This window comes from Montipora capricornis, chromosome 4, assembly GCF_036669925.1.
Source record: "Montipora capricornis isolate CH-2021 chromosome 4, ASM3666992v2, whole genome shotgun sequence".
Classification (NCBI taxonomy): Eukaryota; Metazoa; Cnidaria; class Anthozoa; order Scleractinia; family Acroporidae; genus Montipora; species Montipora capricornis.
The window spans coordinates 7620645-7636612 of record NC_090886.1 but is presented as its reverse complement, the minus strand read 5'-3'; the positions used below and the strand labels follow the sequence as shown (position 1 = coordinate 7636612).

The window sequence follows — 15968 nt, the reverse complement described above, 5'->3', positions numbered from 1 at the left end:
AAAATAAACATATCTTTACCTCATTGAAATTTACGTCATGTGGAAATAAGGGAAGCTTATTAATAACTTAAGGGCCCACTGACGCATTTTTTGGGGTGCGTTGCTAAGGATGTAATGGTTAAGTAATTTGAGAGAATTTGGCATTATTTTGGTTAGTTTCCAACTTTTGAAAGCCAATGACCCTAAATATGACGTCATTATACCACGCCCATGGTCACGTGACCAATAAAAGAAAACTCTAAATTTGTCTCCGTGCTACGCAATTTTGGTATTTAATCGATGGTTTGATAATTTGTATTCGTTTTTGCATCCAGCCAAGCATGGTTTTCTTTTTATTTTGAAAAATGTTCTTTTTAAAGACATAAACGATACTGAAATACCCATAACTTTTTCAAAAAGATGATTTTAAAAAATCAATGCTTAGCTATATTCTGTATTTGGGGGTGAACCGTGCCATGTAAAAAAAAAATTAATTCAATCTAAAACCGCCGGAAATTTAGCTTTTTTCTCAAACCAATCTCGTTCCCAGAGTCTTCGTTCCCCTTGACCAGCGGGTCGGGTTACGAGAGACTCTGGGATAATCCGTTTCGAATGACAAGATTCTTGTCATGAACACTATTGCGCAGGCGTAACGCCAAAATGGCGAAGAGAGTGGAGGATTTGTTTCACGATGGCAGGCAATTTTCTTTAGCAAAATTAGGATATCCCAACCTAGAACTGAAAAAGAAACAATATGACGTGTTGGAGCGATATGTGTGGACAAAAATCTGCGCTGAATATGTTACCAACGGGCTGTGTTGTCAAGTGTTGCCTGGGATTTTCGATTAGGATTTGTGTAACGTGGAAGTGTAAAGCAGATTGTGTCGCTGCTGAATGCACTGATCCGGGATTAGTTTCAAATGTTAAAAGACTGTCTTTGTTTTGTATCGTGACGTGGAAGATGAAGGAGAGCGAAACACTGGATTCTAAAACGAGATTCTTTCCAAAAGAATAAATCATTCTTTTAATCATAAGACTATGTCTTCTTTGAAGAATCTTTCAAGTTAGATTCTTCGTCACCAGAAAAGGTTTAGGATTCTTTCAAAAGAAGATGAGTTCTATGGGTAAGAGTTTCCTTGCTGTTCTAAAGAAGTAGAGGTCTTGAGGGAAGTATCATTTTGCTGCTTTTCATTATTTTGTATAAACAGAAAATGACTGTTCTCCACCAAATAATTGGAATTCTTGAATACAGATGTATACTTCTAGTTGGATAAACATGTTGATTTTTAGAATATTATTCTTCCATGAACATATGTCCTTTCCAAATTTAGGAAATATATATACAGTGTACATACATACACAAGGCAATACATGCAAGCCATAATCACAAAAACAAGTCTCCTAAATTTCACTAAAATAATTAATGTTGCAGAACAAATAAAAATTTCTGAAACACTAATGATTTTGAAAAATCTATGCGGCCTGAAATCAGCCAAAATATTCAGTGAATGAGATAAGTCCCTAGAAATGAAAACAGTTTGTAAGCTCAAACTAACATAAAAAAGAAATTCTTTTTAGGGGATGGTGTAGATCTCAAAGTGAGTGAAATAAAATAAATGAAAACTGTTACACAAAAACAATTTTTGTAATTAAAATCTATCACTGTCCATTTTCCATATATCACTTCTATCCCAACAAAAAATATTAGCCGATCTGGAACTAATTGAAAGCACACACCCAAAAAAACAGCATTAAACAGGGCTGTTATTAAATTTTCACCTGCAATATATCAAAAACTGATTCTAGTTTTCATTTCCTTCACAATGTGAGCTCAGGGTTAACAGCTGGTACAGGTGAATGTCCTTTATGGCAGCCCTGTGAAAACTTTCCAGTGTGACAATTTAATTGACCACATTAGTAATAGTACAAATTACTACATACCGGTAACATAACATGGTTTGACATGGTATGAGTTAATTGCCTGACCCTTGCCTGACATGGTCATGTTCTGTACTATTTCTCGCCTGTTGTGCGACAAATCAAGAAGTGGACTCAGGTGTCAAGGTTTCCATTAAGTTTGAAAGTAGAAGGGACCTTGTGACAGAGTGAGCAGGCACCGCTATATATAGTCTGGCTTTTGATCTTGAGACCTCCTTTGAGCAATGGTGGTTACTGTACTCAGTGCAAGACAGGTGCCAGTACCCAGGTCCCAGCTTGTAATAAAACCCTTTTGTAGGTTAGTTCAAGCTCCTGTGGTAGTGTAACTGTTAATACATGTAATAAGAGGCTGTTAACTTTAAGCTAAAAAAGTAGAGACACCTTTTCTATACAGGGCATTTTTCTTTTTTTTGATGAATGCTAAATACATACTCTTAAGTAACTCAGTGCAGACATGACGATGTTGGCCTTCTTGGATACTCTAGGTTAACCATGTAATGTACCCCAAACAGAGCAGAAAGACTCTGTTTGTATGAAGTTACTTCCAGAAGAACCTCATTGTCAACAATAATGAAAAGCTGTTGTTCATAATCGTCAGTCTCTGGGCAAAGCATATGAACATCCCCACTTAAAACTGTTTAATTCACATAATCGTTTAAGTAACATCGTAAAATTCTTTTGGGAGAGCAGAGAGATGAACACCGAAAGGTCAATAAAAATATGTATCAAGCAAAATAAAAACTGCAAAAGCCAAAAGTTCTTCATGAGGTTAAGACTAGTCATCCTTAATGCAATTTATATTCCATTTTTACAGATAAGCGGAGGTCAGTACTTCTTTTAAACCATCAAACTTGACAGATTGGATGTAACAATATTATATATACATTGTATATTATCCTGAGAATGTTCATTTCCAAACATAACCCCCCAAATAATGTCATCCTTTCCTCACTGCCAAAGGCTTTCTGTAGGGTGGCCAGCACCATACAAGGTTTGAAATGGTACTATTCTCTTCAACTCTCTGACTAGCAATGCAAAAAAGCCTAAGACTGTTGATTTTAACACTCCAAACAGGACCGGATACTTGTCTACAACCTTGAACCTAAACATTTCTTTTGTTGGCATAAAAAATAAATTACATTAAAAACTGTTGACAACTGTACATACCAACATGAAGAAGTCAGTCTGACTTCAAAATAGACAGTATAATTTACTGACAAACATAAACGTCAACTGACAAAATTTAAATTGAGGGGACGTGTGGAATACGTTCTCAAGTGACTAGAAATACTGCACAGTCTGCAATGTTGCCGTCTCCTTTTGTTTAACAAAATACCCCTGGTAGTTATAATTTATCGGAAATATAGGCTTCTGTAAAGTTGCTCCGAAACACACTGTAAAAGCATAAAGTCTGTTTCTAGATAATGAAACTAAATGAGCCAGATAGTTCATTGATGGCAGCACTTAGCTCTGTTTTCTGTAGAGTAACAAGGGGTATCACTGATCCCCTTTAACCCCTGGGAGTGAGACTTGACAGATTTTACTCTGTCTAATTCCAGGGAGATTCTAGTCGTCAACTGTGGTCATCCTAGGGTGTTTGAGGTGTCAATGGATTAAGCAGTCAATAACTTTGTCCCTTCCATTAAATGGGATGCTAGCCGGTCACAGATTTGTCTATCACACATTTGCCAGTATTAAGTTGTATGCGGGTACGTAGAGGCAACATGGATTAAAGTTAGAGAAAACTGAGAGATGATCAAGACCAACCTCGTTCCCAGGGTCTCTTTTCTCTGCCTCCTTTGTCCTCAAAAACAAAGAAGGCACAGAAGAGAGGTTGGATAAAGACCTGGCCTCAGTTGTTCAAAAAGTGAATAGCGCTACCCACCAGGCCCCAGTTGTTCAAATGATGGATACCACTATCAGCCGGATAAGTCACTATCCAGTGAATAAGTAATAGCGGAACCAACTGCACTTTCCAGTGTATGGTTATTTGTCCGGTAGATAGCGTTATCCACCTTTAGAACAACTGGGGCCAGATAAATCACTATCCAGCAGATAAACACTACCAAAACTAATTGAGTTATCAACAAAACAAAGTTCAAAGTTCAAGTTTATTATTATTATTATTGTTAATATTATTATTATTATTATTATTATTATTATTATTATTATTATTATTATTATTATTATTATTATTATTATTATTATTATTACATTATCCAGTAGATAGTGATTTATCCAGTGGATAGCACTATCCACCCTTCAAACAACTGGGGCCGGAACTCATACAGTCAACCAACCTTTGAAGTCTCAAACACTTGATCACTGTGGCTTCAATAAGCAAATAATAATCGCCACCCTAATTAATACTGTGGGCTGAGCAATTACGAAAAAAAACTCCTTATGTAGTAGTATGTTAAGGCACATGTACTTCAGAAAGAAGTACTTAATTACTCAAGAGAATGGTGTCATTTTTGTAACTGACTTTTAAGTGCTACAAGTAATAGGCTCTAGAGGATGGTCTAGCTTTATATTAGACCTTCTTTTTATTTCACCATAAACGTTATGCTAAGTATTTGCATAACAAAATCACAACTGAAGTTTCCATTTCTTCTAAGTACATGTACCTAAAATGTAAGACAAGTTCCATTGGATGCGAGATGTACATCTCATTTCAATGATATTCTCTATATCTGATCTGGCCTCTTCTTTCAATTGAGGTTGAGAACAGTGCAGTGTAATGAACCCAAATGAAACGCGAATAAAATTTGCAACCTACCGAAAGGATTGCTTTGCATGCCAGAGAGACGGACCTTCCACGATATTTTCAAACCGTTAAACAGCAAGCCAAACGAGTTCTCTTTGCATCAGTAACTCTTTCTCTGCCCCAAAACTCGGCTGCTAAAGGTGCGCGCACCTTTCCAGGACACTCAGATGTGCGTATTGGTAGCTGTACGAGAAGATCTTATGGGTTCATAGAGTATATACAGCGGCAATTGGAAGACTCGGTATGAATACATTTTAAAGACATAATTACTCAGTGAGAGACGATTCCATTCCATTAGATTTAATAGGTTTTCACTCTTTGCTTTGGATCCAAACTAATCAACGAACCAATCCAAACAAGCATTAACGATCATACGGTGCTCTGTGAAACCCCTCGCGTCTCGGGGCAGTCGTGGCCTAAATCGATTGCTCATGCTCAGACTTTCAACCAATCAAAAACTTTATCCAAACGGATTATCCCAGAGTCTCTTGTAACCCGACCCGCTGGTCAAGGGGAACGAAGACTCTGGGAACGAGATTGTTCTCAAACCGGAAGTCAGTTCGTTTACGCATGCGCAGTTGACCTGAGAACGAGCGCTAGGAAGGGCGAGGAAAAACCTTCGATGGAAACAACAGTTTGTGCGGTGACTTTTGCTTGTCAGTCCGTTTTCTTGTCAGCTCATCATATGATGACGTCAGTTACCGGAAGTGACATTTCACTTACTTAGCAACGCGCGAAAAATCCGTCTGTGGCCCTTAAGGAAGGTGGCACTTGACTGCAGAAAGACAATGGTTGTTAGGGAAGCTTTTTAGTCAAAGAGCCCTCCCTACAAAAAGAATGCATGAATGGTTCTATCAAGTAGCTTTTTCAATTGAAATTTGACATCACTTCAAACAGAAGGCGCATGCGCAACTAGTCCCAGTCCTCTGCCGTGCGTTTCAGTAAAAAACATGTGAAGGCTCTCAGGAAACGAAAGGAAGAGACGCTTTTTTCACCGGATGGGAACCGTCACATCATAAACTGTAGCATGGAATTTCTGTTTGGACAATAAAATGGAACTGGTATTTTGAAAAGTGTATCAAAGGAGGCCCTTATGACGTCATAATTTTTTTGAAAAATAATTATTTCTTTTAAAATCCATGCTACATATTTTCTGTTAGAATGTTCTCATACTGTTGCGTCAAAAATTTGTGAAAGCATAGTTAACTCGCTCAGTTTTTAGGCATTTTCAAATTTGGTCATTCAAACCCTTTGGGAATAAAACCTTTTGTTCCAGGTATTTCCATATCATTTAAATATGAATGCTACATTTTCATGCAAATACAAAACACGAAGAATCTTAGTCGGGGAGATTTGAATTGGGTACAACATTGAGTTAGCCGCTAAGGTCTATGTTAAATAGAAGACACTTGGCAAAAAACAAAAAAGGTATAACTGTAGAGTTAAAGGAATTGGAGAAATGACTAATTAAAGGGGTCCGTAGCAACAGTTTGGTAGTTAAGGGCTACCCCCTTAAAACAACAACAACAACAAAAGAGAACATGGCAAGGCCACTTTAAGTAGCCATTTTCGCCGAATCTGTCAGGATTTGCCTTACAGGGGTTAAAGATCGAAGTGGAGAAGAAAAACGGAAGACTTGTGGACAGATGAATTACGGCGCTAATTACGGCGCCTGCTCACTCCTCGTGAAAACATGAATGCACCAATCAGAGAAGCTTTTTATTGACAAAAACCAATAAAAAGACAGTTTCTTTCACAGGGATCCCCAGAGCTTTTCAATAAGCGTCACCAAGAGTCCTTTTGCAGCTCTTTTCTTCAACTTCCAGCTGAACTTCAATATCTTTCGTCAAGAGAAAATGAGAGGACAGAGAGGGAGGCTCAAGGCGTTGGCCGGGATATGTTATGTCCACGAAAGTTTTTTTAGACAAGCGGAAGTCTTTGTTCAAGCGGAAGTCTGTCTTCTGAGAAGTCCGCATGCAGTCTTGCCTCGCTCTTAGGTTCTTAGTGAAAAGAGAAAATGATGGCGCGGGTGGAAGGCTATTGAATATATATTTTCTTTCAAACATCGGACCGAGGTTGGCCTGCATGCGGACGTCTCGGAAGACTTCCGCTCGTCTAAAAAAAACTTTCGTGGACTTGACATATCCCAAGGGCTGGACCGGGAGCCTCCTTCTCTGTCCCCTCATTTTCTCTTGCTTTCGTAAGAAGCACTCTAGACGAACTTGTAAAATGATATCTCCGTGGGATGCCTGTGGCACCCACGGTAAAAATTCGGTTGAGTTTCTTTTTCTTCGTATCCGCAAATTGCAATGTTTTTTTTTAAAGTTTCCCGTAACCCGTTTCCCGCGGGAAGTGATGTCACAATAAAGACATGCCCCTTTTTCAACCACCGCGTTCCTGGGTTTGAACCTGAAACCTTCTTGTCGAAGCGCGCGCGTGCTGCCTTTGCATCACCAAGACATCTGGCTTTACCGGGCCGAATTTGCGTTTTTTATCCCTCGGGCGATTTCCACGCAACCTCGTCCCCAGGGTCTTCTCGCTTTCCAATATGGCCACTTACTATTTGTTATCCTGTGAGACGTTCCATAATTATATAGTTCTCTTCCGTGTTTAACTGTAATAAACAGTTACGTAGGTAGGTGAAGTGGATGTAATTGGGGGCGAGACGGAAGTGGTATTGGGCGAAACGAATATGTTAATGAGCAGACCGGAGGATGAATTGAGCGAAATGGATGTGGAAGCGGGCGAAGAGGGATGTCGAAGAGGGTGAAGAAGTCCTCCTTTTTATTGAAAAAACTGTTTATTGACACATTCCATATTATCTGCAATTGTACAGTTACAGATGCTGCTAATCATGCACCGTGAATTACAGCCACTAAAGAGTTGATTTTCTGCTTATCAAGAATTTCGCGGAAGCTTCACTAAAAATCCCTTGAAGTTAGCAGGAAAGCGCGCGGAGAGTCTGGAGAAAGGAAGCATACCTCTTTACACCCTTGAACGAGTTTCTAGCAGCGAGTATAACCTACGGCTGCACATCTCGCACGATGTCGTGCGTTACGAAAATTAGGAGAGAGACTGCTCGCAGTCTAAAAGAAATTTAAGGTTATAAACTGCAGGCATCACAAACCTGCATATTCGAAAGAGTCAATCATCGAGGGAGAAAGTTACTTCAACTGTTTCTAACAATAGAATTGAATAGTATGGTAGACAAAAGATTTGCCGAATTCGTTATTCGTTATTCGTCATTAGTTCTCTCCAGAGGAAATCGGTACACAGAAAAAAATATGACGAAAATTCGATTCTTTGTTGGAAATTATCTAATATCTTCTCTCTTATCTAATCAGCAAAAGTGTATGCCCTAGTTATAATTATCGGAGATTCAGGAGCCCATCTGATCAGTAGATGCCTTCCTCCGTCGCACGTTTTGACAGATTTAGTTATTTTTAGAAATACTTTCCTGGGAAACAGCGTTTCCCTGGTTACGGTAAGCCAATCAGTGCTGTAGATTACGCATTTACAATTTCACATAAGTTAGCTCTGGCTGAAACAAACGGGAATCGGGAAGCTCAAATTCAGAGGTAGAAAGTAGATGAATTCCTCAACGCTAGTGGCTTGTTCTCGTGACAAAATACATGATGGCAATTTCTCCATTTCATCCTCCTTCAGAAAGATTGAGTTTGTTGTTTAGGTTCGTTTTCCGGATCCTTTTTGGCCGTATCGGCGCCTCGTTTCTTCGGACCGAGTCGCTTCTTTGTGTCGATCACTTTCTTGGCTATTTTCTAACTCACTCTCACTCTTACTGTCAGATTCTTCACTACTCTGACAGTCGTCACCTGAATACCATTTATCCGTATCTCTATTACTTTCTACCTCTTAATTTGAGCTTTTCGATTCCCGTTCAGCCAGAGCTAATTAACGTGAAATTGACTGTAAATGCATAAGCTACAGCACTAATTGGCTAACTGTAACCAGCGTTTCCCGGGGAAATGTTTCTAAAAGTAACTAGGTCTGTCAAAACGCCCGATCCAAAAGGTAAAAGGGGAGAGGTAGGCTCCCACTGAAACGCTTCAGGTGATTTTTATTAAAACAAGACAGGATTTAAATCGGAATAGTCATGCAATAAGCTAAGCTATTAAATTTTATTTAAAGAAGTATTAAATTAAATTAAAGCATCGGCCGTTCATCTGCCACCGTTCATTAGTTCATTAGTTCATTAGTTGGACATGAGCACTTCGGACAACTTCCATGGGATCTCCGTCGCCAGCCGGGGAGTAATCGTCGCTCGCTAGGGGGTGTTCGTCGCCAGCCGGGGAGTAATCGTCGCTCGCTAGGTGGTGTTCGTCGCCGGCCGGGGAGTAATCGTCGCTCGCTGGGGGGTGTTCGTCGCCGGCCGGGGAGTAATCGTCGCTCGCTAGGGGGTGTTCGTCGCCGGCCGGGGAGTAATCGTCGCTGGCTGGGGGGTATTCGTCGCCGGCTTGGGGGTATTCGTCGCCTGCCGGACATTGTTTTGCCCTCCCCTGCAAAATAATTAATTTGTGCCAGAATGAGTGATGAGTGAGGATTCAGTGGTTCTGAGGCGTCTCAGCTGCATTGGTATCATATTCTTTTGGAGTTATTTGTTACTAGTAAGGAATGAACAGATCACCCTGGTAGTAATAAGAACTGAGCACCGTGTCAGCTGTTTTTGCCAGGGTTAAGAACAGGTGTACGAAGCCCGGGAATGAGCAGATAAATTTGAAAGCTTGCTGATAGGGTGGACACAAGTACATACAATCATTTGGTCTCTGTCTTATGCTTGAGACTCTTTCCAAGTGGCAACCTAAGAAGCTATGAGAGTGAAAAGAAATCTCCAGGGAACCCAAGACCTAAAAGACCGGGACTCCTTGACTTAATCAAATGTTAAGCTTTTTCTTGTAAAACATAACCTGTTCTTCGTTTCCATCGACAAAGTTTACATATCAGCACTTTTTGTAGTAGTAGTAGTAGTAGTAGTAGTAGTAGTAGTAGTAGTAGTAGTAGTAGTAGTAGTAGTAGTAGTAGTAGTAGTAGTAGTAGTAGTAGTAGTGGTAGTAGTAGTAGTAGTAGTACTAGTAGTAGTAGTAGTAGTAGTAGTAGTAGTAGTAGTAGTAGTAGTAGTAGTAGTAGTAGTAGTAGTAGTAGTAGTAGTAGTAGTAGTAGTAGTAGTAGTAGTAGTAGAAGTGGTAGTAGTAGTAGTAGTAGTAGTAGTAGTAGTAGTAGTAGTAGTAGTAGTAGTAGTAGTAGTAGTAGTAGTAGTAGTAGTAGTAGTAGTAGTAGTAGTAGTAGCAGCAGCAGCAGCAGCAGCAGCAGCAGCAGCAGCAGCAGCAGCAGCAGCAGTAGTAGTAGTAGTAGTAGTAGTAGTAGTAGTAGTAGTAGTAGTAGTAGTAGTAATACGCCGCATGCTATGTCTGTAAATTTCTGTTATTTTCCTGTTTCCCAATTTTATTTTTAACAGAAATTTATAATAATTACTGAATTGACCATGTGGGGAGTGATTGGTCAATATTCTGGATGAAGGGTCATGTTCCACTGGCTCTAACCCTTCAGCACTAGTAAACTCATTTAAAACTGATACTAATTTCTTTACTTGTGCAGTAGTCACAGATCAAAGCTAAAATTGGTTTTATGTTGACAATTATCCCCGGCCGTGCACTTTGCAAGTCACGGTAGCACTAGTTTGATTATCTAAAAAGCTAAAAAGAGCAAGGCTTATATAACGGTGAAGGAATATATTGAAATTAGCCAATATTTCAAAAGACACTGCCTTTCTTCATCAAGGTTTTTTCAATACATTCCTTCACCGTTATATCAGCCTTGCTCTCTTTAGCTTTTGGTAATATATTTAAATTGCTCATAAGGTCCTTCACCAGGATCCGATGCTTCTATTTTGTTATGCTGGTCGTTGCTTAGAAAGTTATTTAACAATTATTCGGCGAAGGCGATGTGATTATCGGTGAATATTCACCCAGACGAAGTCCAGGTGAATATTCACCGATAATCACTGAGCCTGAAGCGAATAAATGTTTTAATATAAATACACAGGTGATTATTTCAAAAAAGAGGAAAAAAAAACATTTCAACGCGAAATCATTTTCACTTACAGTGGCAAAACGACTACTGGCGGCCATTTTGTCCGTCGAGGTGATTATCGGCTGATAATCCGAGAGAGCGAGCCAATTAGAGCGCGCGATTTTATATAATCTCCTGTGTGTTTATACTAAATATTTATAAGCGAAGTTGACTCCGTGAAGGTATTGCTTAGAGCGCCAGTCACGAAGATTGCCATGCCTTAGCTAGTCCTGTCCTCACTCCGCTTTTATCTATGATTGGCTCATATTCCTAGCCAAATGCACCACGTGAACAGAGGGGGTCAAAGTGGACGACATAAATAGCATCATGCCTTAGAGGAATAATGCTCCTATTTCTTAGATAGAAGGGTGAGCAAAGGTAGTTATAATGACGAAATGATGGTGATGCTGATTACGACGATGATGATTATGTTGATGATGTTGATAAAATTGATGATAATGATGATACTGATAATGATGTTGATCATGATGATGATGATGATGATGATGATGATGTTGATGGCGATAACGATGATGATGATGTTGTTGATGTTGGTGATATTGATAATGATGTTGATGATGTTGATGATGATAAAATTGACGATGATGATGATTATGATGATATTGAAAATAATGTTGATCATGATGATGTTAATGATGATGATGATGATGATGATGTTGATGGCGATAACGATGATGATGATGTGGTTGATGTTGATGATATTGATAATAATGTTCAGGGGCACCCAACGAATCTGTTCCTCACATTATCTGTTCCCCGGAGGAATCTTGCTGGCTGGCAAAAATACAGGTGTTTCGATGAGCTGGCTGGGAAATTTTGTCATTGATAGAGGTTTTGCCTGGGAATTACTGATTTTTTCTAGCATTTCAACCCTAGCTGGCTGTAGAAACTCTGAAGACTGACGACGACTAAAAAAAAAAAAAAAAAAAAAAAAACCCCTTCCCTCTCCCAAACACACGACGGCTGGTCAGAGTGATTGCGCTTGCGGAAAAAACCTGTTTTGTCCCGGTTTTGTCGCTTTTGTTCGGTCGTTTTGGATCGAGGGATTTGAAAGCGCGCGGAATTCCTGACTGGGAAATAAATTTGATCAGCTGGCTGGGAAACCAACCAATTTTATCTAGCTGGCTGGGAAATTTCTTGTGTGTCTTGCTGGGAAAAAGGGACAGATAATGTTTTCCCAGCAACTCTGAAAAACACCTGAAAATGCCTCAATAACATTTATTTTCATTAACTGGGGTATAATAATACATTTTACAACAAATTGGTCGTTGGGTGCCCCTGAATTTTGATCATGATGATGATGATGATGTTGATGATGATGTTGAAGACGATGACGATGACTATAATGAAAGTCCCTGTAAAAATTAAAATCGTACTTACCGTTTTCTTTTCCTCCGCAACCATCCTTATCGTCGTCGTCGTCGTCGTCGTCGTCGTCGTCGTCGTCTTCTTCTTCTTCTTCGTAAAAGGTATCGTGATTTATCATGGCATCTTCCAACACCTCTTCCTTTTGAATCTCCTCTTCAGCTTTCACTGCTGGCAGTGAAGCAAATCCTGCAAGAAATAAAATGGTCCTTTAAGCTGCCGTGTCATCCGCTCTTTGTACGGTTATAATTTTAATAGACTTAACTGATTAGAGTGTAATGTGAAGTGCTTGTTTTCTACCCCATATGAACCATGTGAGCGTTAGCCTACTAATGGAAATGGGCCCACACAAGGACAGAGAAAGATAAGTAGGGCTAACCTTTACATTACACTCTAATCAATTAAGTCTGTTCTAATATAAGTCCAACACGGCCAACGTTTGCAAAAACGTAATCCTTCCTTGTACTTGTACATGTTCATTGCCATGACTTTAACATCTTCAGTTCCCATGGCCCGCTCCTATCTGACCTTGTAGCTCAGTCGGTGGAGGAGCGGTGATCTAACCCGAAGGTCACGGGTTCAATTCCCACCCTAGTCAGAGTTTTTCTCTGTCCCTGTGTGGGCCTATTTCCATTAGTAGGGCTAACGTTCACATTGTTCACATGGGGTAGAAACATAGCACTATTGAAATTAGCCAATATTTCAAAAGGCACTGCCTTTCTTCATCAAGGTTTTTTCAATACATTCCTTCACCGTTATATTAGCCTTGCTCTCTTTAGCTTTTGAAAATATTTAAATCGCTGATAAGGTCCTTCACCATATGTTCTACACATATGTGCTACACGGCCAACGTTTGCAAAAACGTAATCCTTCCTTATAATTTTAATAGGCCATTTTCGAAATATCAAATACTCAGCTTGATAGTGAGGCAGTGAGGACAAAAACAATAGAAACACGTTGGAATGAATGTGAAAAATATTTGCATAACATCCACTTTCCTTTGTCTTTGTCATCAGAACCTCTCTTTCAAGCTGAATTTTAATATATCGAACGGTCCTCTTCACCATCCCTCTACGCTCAGTTCCCATTAGCCTTTCTTCTGAACCATTATGCGAACGCGACTTTATCTTTACCTTTTGTTGTATATCGATTGTCCGGGGATAAAGAATATGTTTTATCAGACTAATACCTCCTTGATTAAGTTGACAAGTGCAATGTTACGTGAGCAGTCCACACAGTTGAATCTCCAGTTTTAAGCTGCCTTTTAGCTTTGATAACGAGTCAGTTATTAGCCGTCGAAAACTAATAAATAGCCCACTTTCGATATATTGAAATTCAATCCTAAACAAAAGGTATCATTTCAAGGCTCTGGGCAATAAATATAAGGATTTGTATAGACCTTATTCCAAAATGGCCGTCATTTAAATATTCTTTTGTTTTTATTCAAATTAGCCCTTGATGCCTCGTTCTTGAGCTGAAAATTCAAAAGAATATTTTGCCTTGAACGAGGCATCAAGGTCTAATTTCAATTTTAAAAAAAGAATATCTAAATGGCGGCCATTTTGGAATAAAGTGTATGAGTTTATTCCCCAGAGCCTCGAGATGATGCCTTTTGTTTAGGACTGAGTTTTATTTATCAAAAGTGGGCTATTCTTGGTTGTCAAAGGCGCTTATCATCCTATACATTCTTTATAAAATTTCAAATGTTGAAAGTATCATTGCTCAGAGATTATATGGTATATCAAGTTCATATTTTCAGAGATAGCCATTATGCAATGCACTTTCAATATTCGGTACTAGCACTTTTAATATTCTCGGTTGACTGATTAGAAAACAATACTCTTTTGCTGATGAGGAAAAAATGTAAACAAGGATTGCTCCATATAGAAAGTCGCTCGCGAGTCATTCATATGCCTCCGATATTCTTTTCTTTAGGGGCGAGAAGTATTCGAGCTTATTCTATACTTAAAAGAATATTACGCGAGTCATTCGTATGCCTCCGATATTCTTTTCTTTCGGGGCGAGAAGTATTCGAGCTTATTCTATACTCAAAAGAATATTACTTTTCCGATTGGTCAATGGCCAATGCATAAATAGGTTATAGAGCGCAATACGGAAGTTGCTATGGAAACAGCGCACGTGCACGTGCATTTCGTTATTTATAGTCACTCGAGATGTATTTAAAGTCCTCGAATTGCACTTGTCTACGGTTCGTTCCCATAAATCGCATTTATACGATTTCCCAGACATATTACCAAACTAAGCTATTTAGAAATCCGAAGAAAATGAAAACAAAAGCCAATTTGATAATGTTGATGAAAATTGAGGACTTGAACACAAAGCCGATGGAGTAGTTAAACGATGATAGCTCGGGGATGATGTTCGACCGGAAAGATAATTTTATTTTGATCGAGTAAGAGTCGAACGTAGACCCTTGCGATGCCTAGTTAGTATGCTCTATTGACCACTTGAATAACAGTAATAACAGACCTGGCTTGAATTACAATACTCGTGATATTTTCTGGAACGCCAATTCCCGTTTTCCCCCTTCTTCAATAGAGAGCTTTAGATTCTAGGACGAGAGCGGCTACGAGTACAAGATTTTTTCATAGAACAACAGTGAGCGCGTACAAACCACCTTCGCGTCATTTTAGTACGAGGTTTTGCAAAAATGTCTTCGTGTCAAAACAACTCACCAACACTGTAGTAGTTTGGGAATTTTTCTATCAGGAAAAGGCTCAGTTACCAGCAATAAGAACGACGGAGGAACCTATGCTACTAACAAAGAGTAAGATTAGTCGTCCCGGTTATAAAAATTTTCGCTAAAAACAGGCAGTCAAATCTCGTACTCGTTCTCGTCCTCGTACTGCAATCTAAAGGTCCCTAATGTTTTGTTTTTTTTTAACCAACGAGCAGTTGCCCGAAAAATTCCCATAAAAAATTGAATTGAGGGGCGGGGAAAGGAAAACGGGATAAGCTGCAATCTCTGATTCTAGACCATTCATTAAGTGTTCCAACTAAATGTGCTCGGTATTGAAGCTTTTAGGTGACATACAACAAATTGCAAACTGATAGGGCTGAAATGTCGAAGGGTGGCCATCTACCAATGATAGAGATTTTGAATCATCGAGACCGGTAAGTTAATTAAGAAATGTTATTAATCGATGATGGCTGTGGCATACTTTAGAATCGAACGCGTAGTTCGTCAAAAAGACGACAGTCGATCGGCGTAAATACACTAACCGTTTTCCTCATCTACTGGACCATCGGGATAGAGTTCCTTCTCGTCCTGAAGAAGCTGGTCACTTCTCATGGAATCCCTCCACAAGTCGCCCGTTTCTTTCTTCTCTTCAGCCTTTAATTCCGCTAAGGCGGAACCTATGAGGAAGAAAACCAACGCGTACAGTTGCATTGCAATGTCTTCGTCGGAATTTGACTAAATTTCAAAATATTCCCTCCTTTTATACACGTTTTTAAAGCTCGCAAATTTCTAAATATGACGTCTTGGAAAAATTAAAATAGAATCAAGAAGCAAGATCAGCCGGGAAAAATGTGTAATTCCCCGAGATCATTTATAACTCCTTGTATCGGACAGCAAACCATCTGTTTTTTCGGAATATTGCGTCATTACGCTCTCGACGTATTATATTATATCAGAAGCTCATGATCTGGTTCAGACCTGGAAATTTGTCATTTAGATTTAACGTAGCTCGTACATTTTCCCGCGCATGCAGCGTCGATCTTATTTCTGTCCGTATTTGGGCATAAAGTTGGTGTCCTAAAAGGCCCCAGCTTTGTTCCAAGGAAAAGA

The 15968-nt window shown here is 39.3% G+C and overlaps 1 protein-coding gene across 1 annotated transcript; it reads right to left on the bottom strand.

Annotated features, from left to right (window-relative positions):
• Nucleotides 1-7465: 7465 nt before the first annotated feature.
• On the bottom strand, nt 7466-15658 carry LOC138045444 (pre-mRNA-splicing factor 38A-like). Its single transcript, XM_068891956.1, has 3 exons — nt 15401-15658; nt 12173-12346; nt 7466-9201 (listed from the first exon to the last, which is right to left on the bottom strand). Exons 1-3 carry the CDS (start codon nt 15567-15569, stop codon nt 8882-8884), a joined length of 663 nt encoding a protein of 220 aa, XP_068748057.1. The 5' UTR covers nt 15570-15658; the 3' UTR covers nt 7466-8881.
• Nucleotides 15659-15968: the final 310 nt, after the last annotated feature.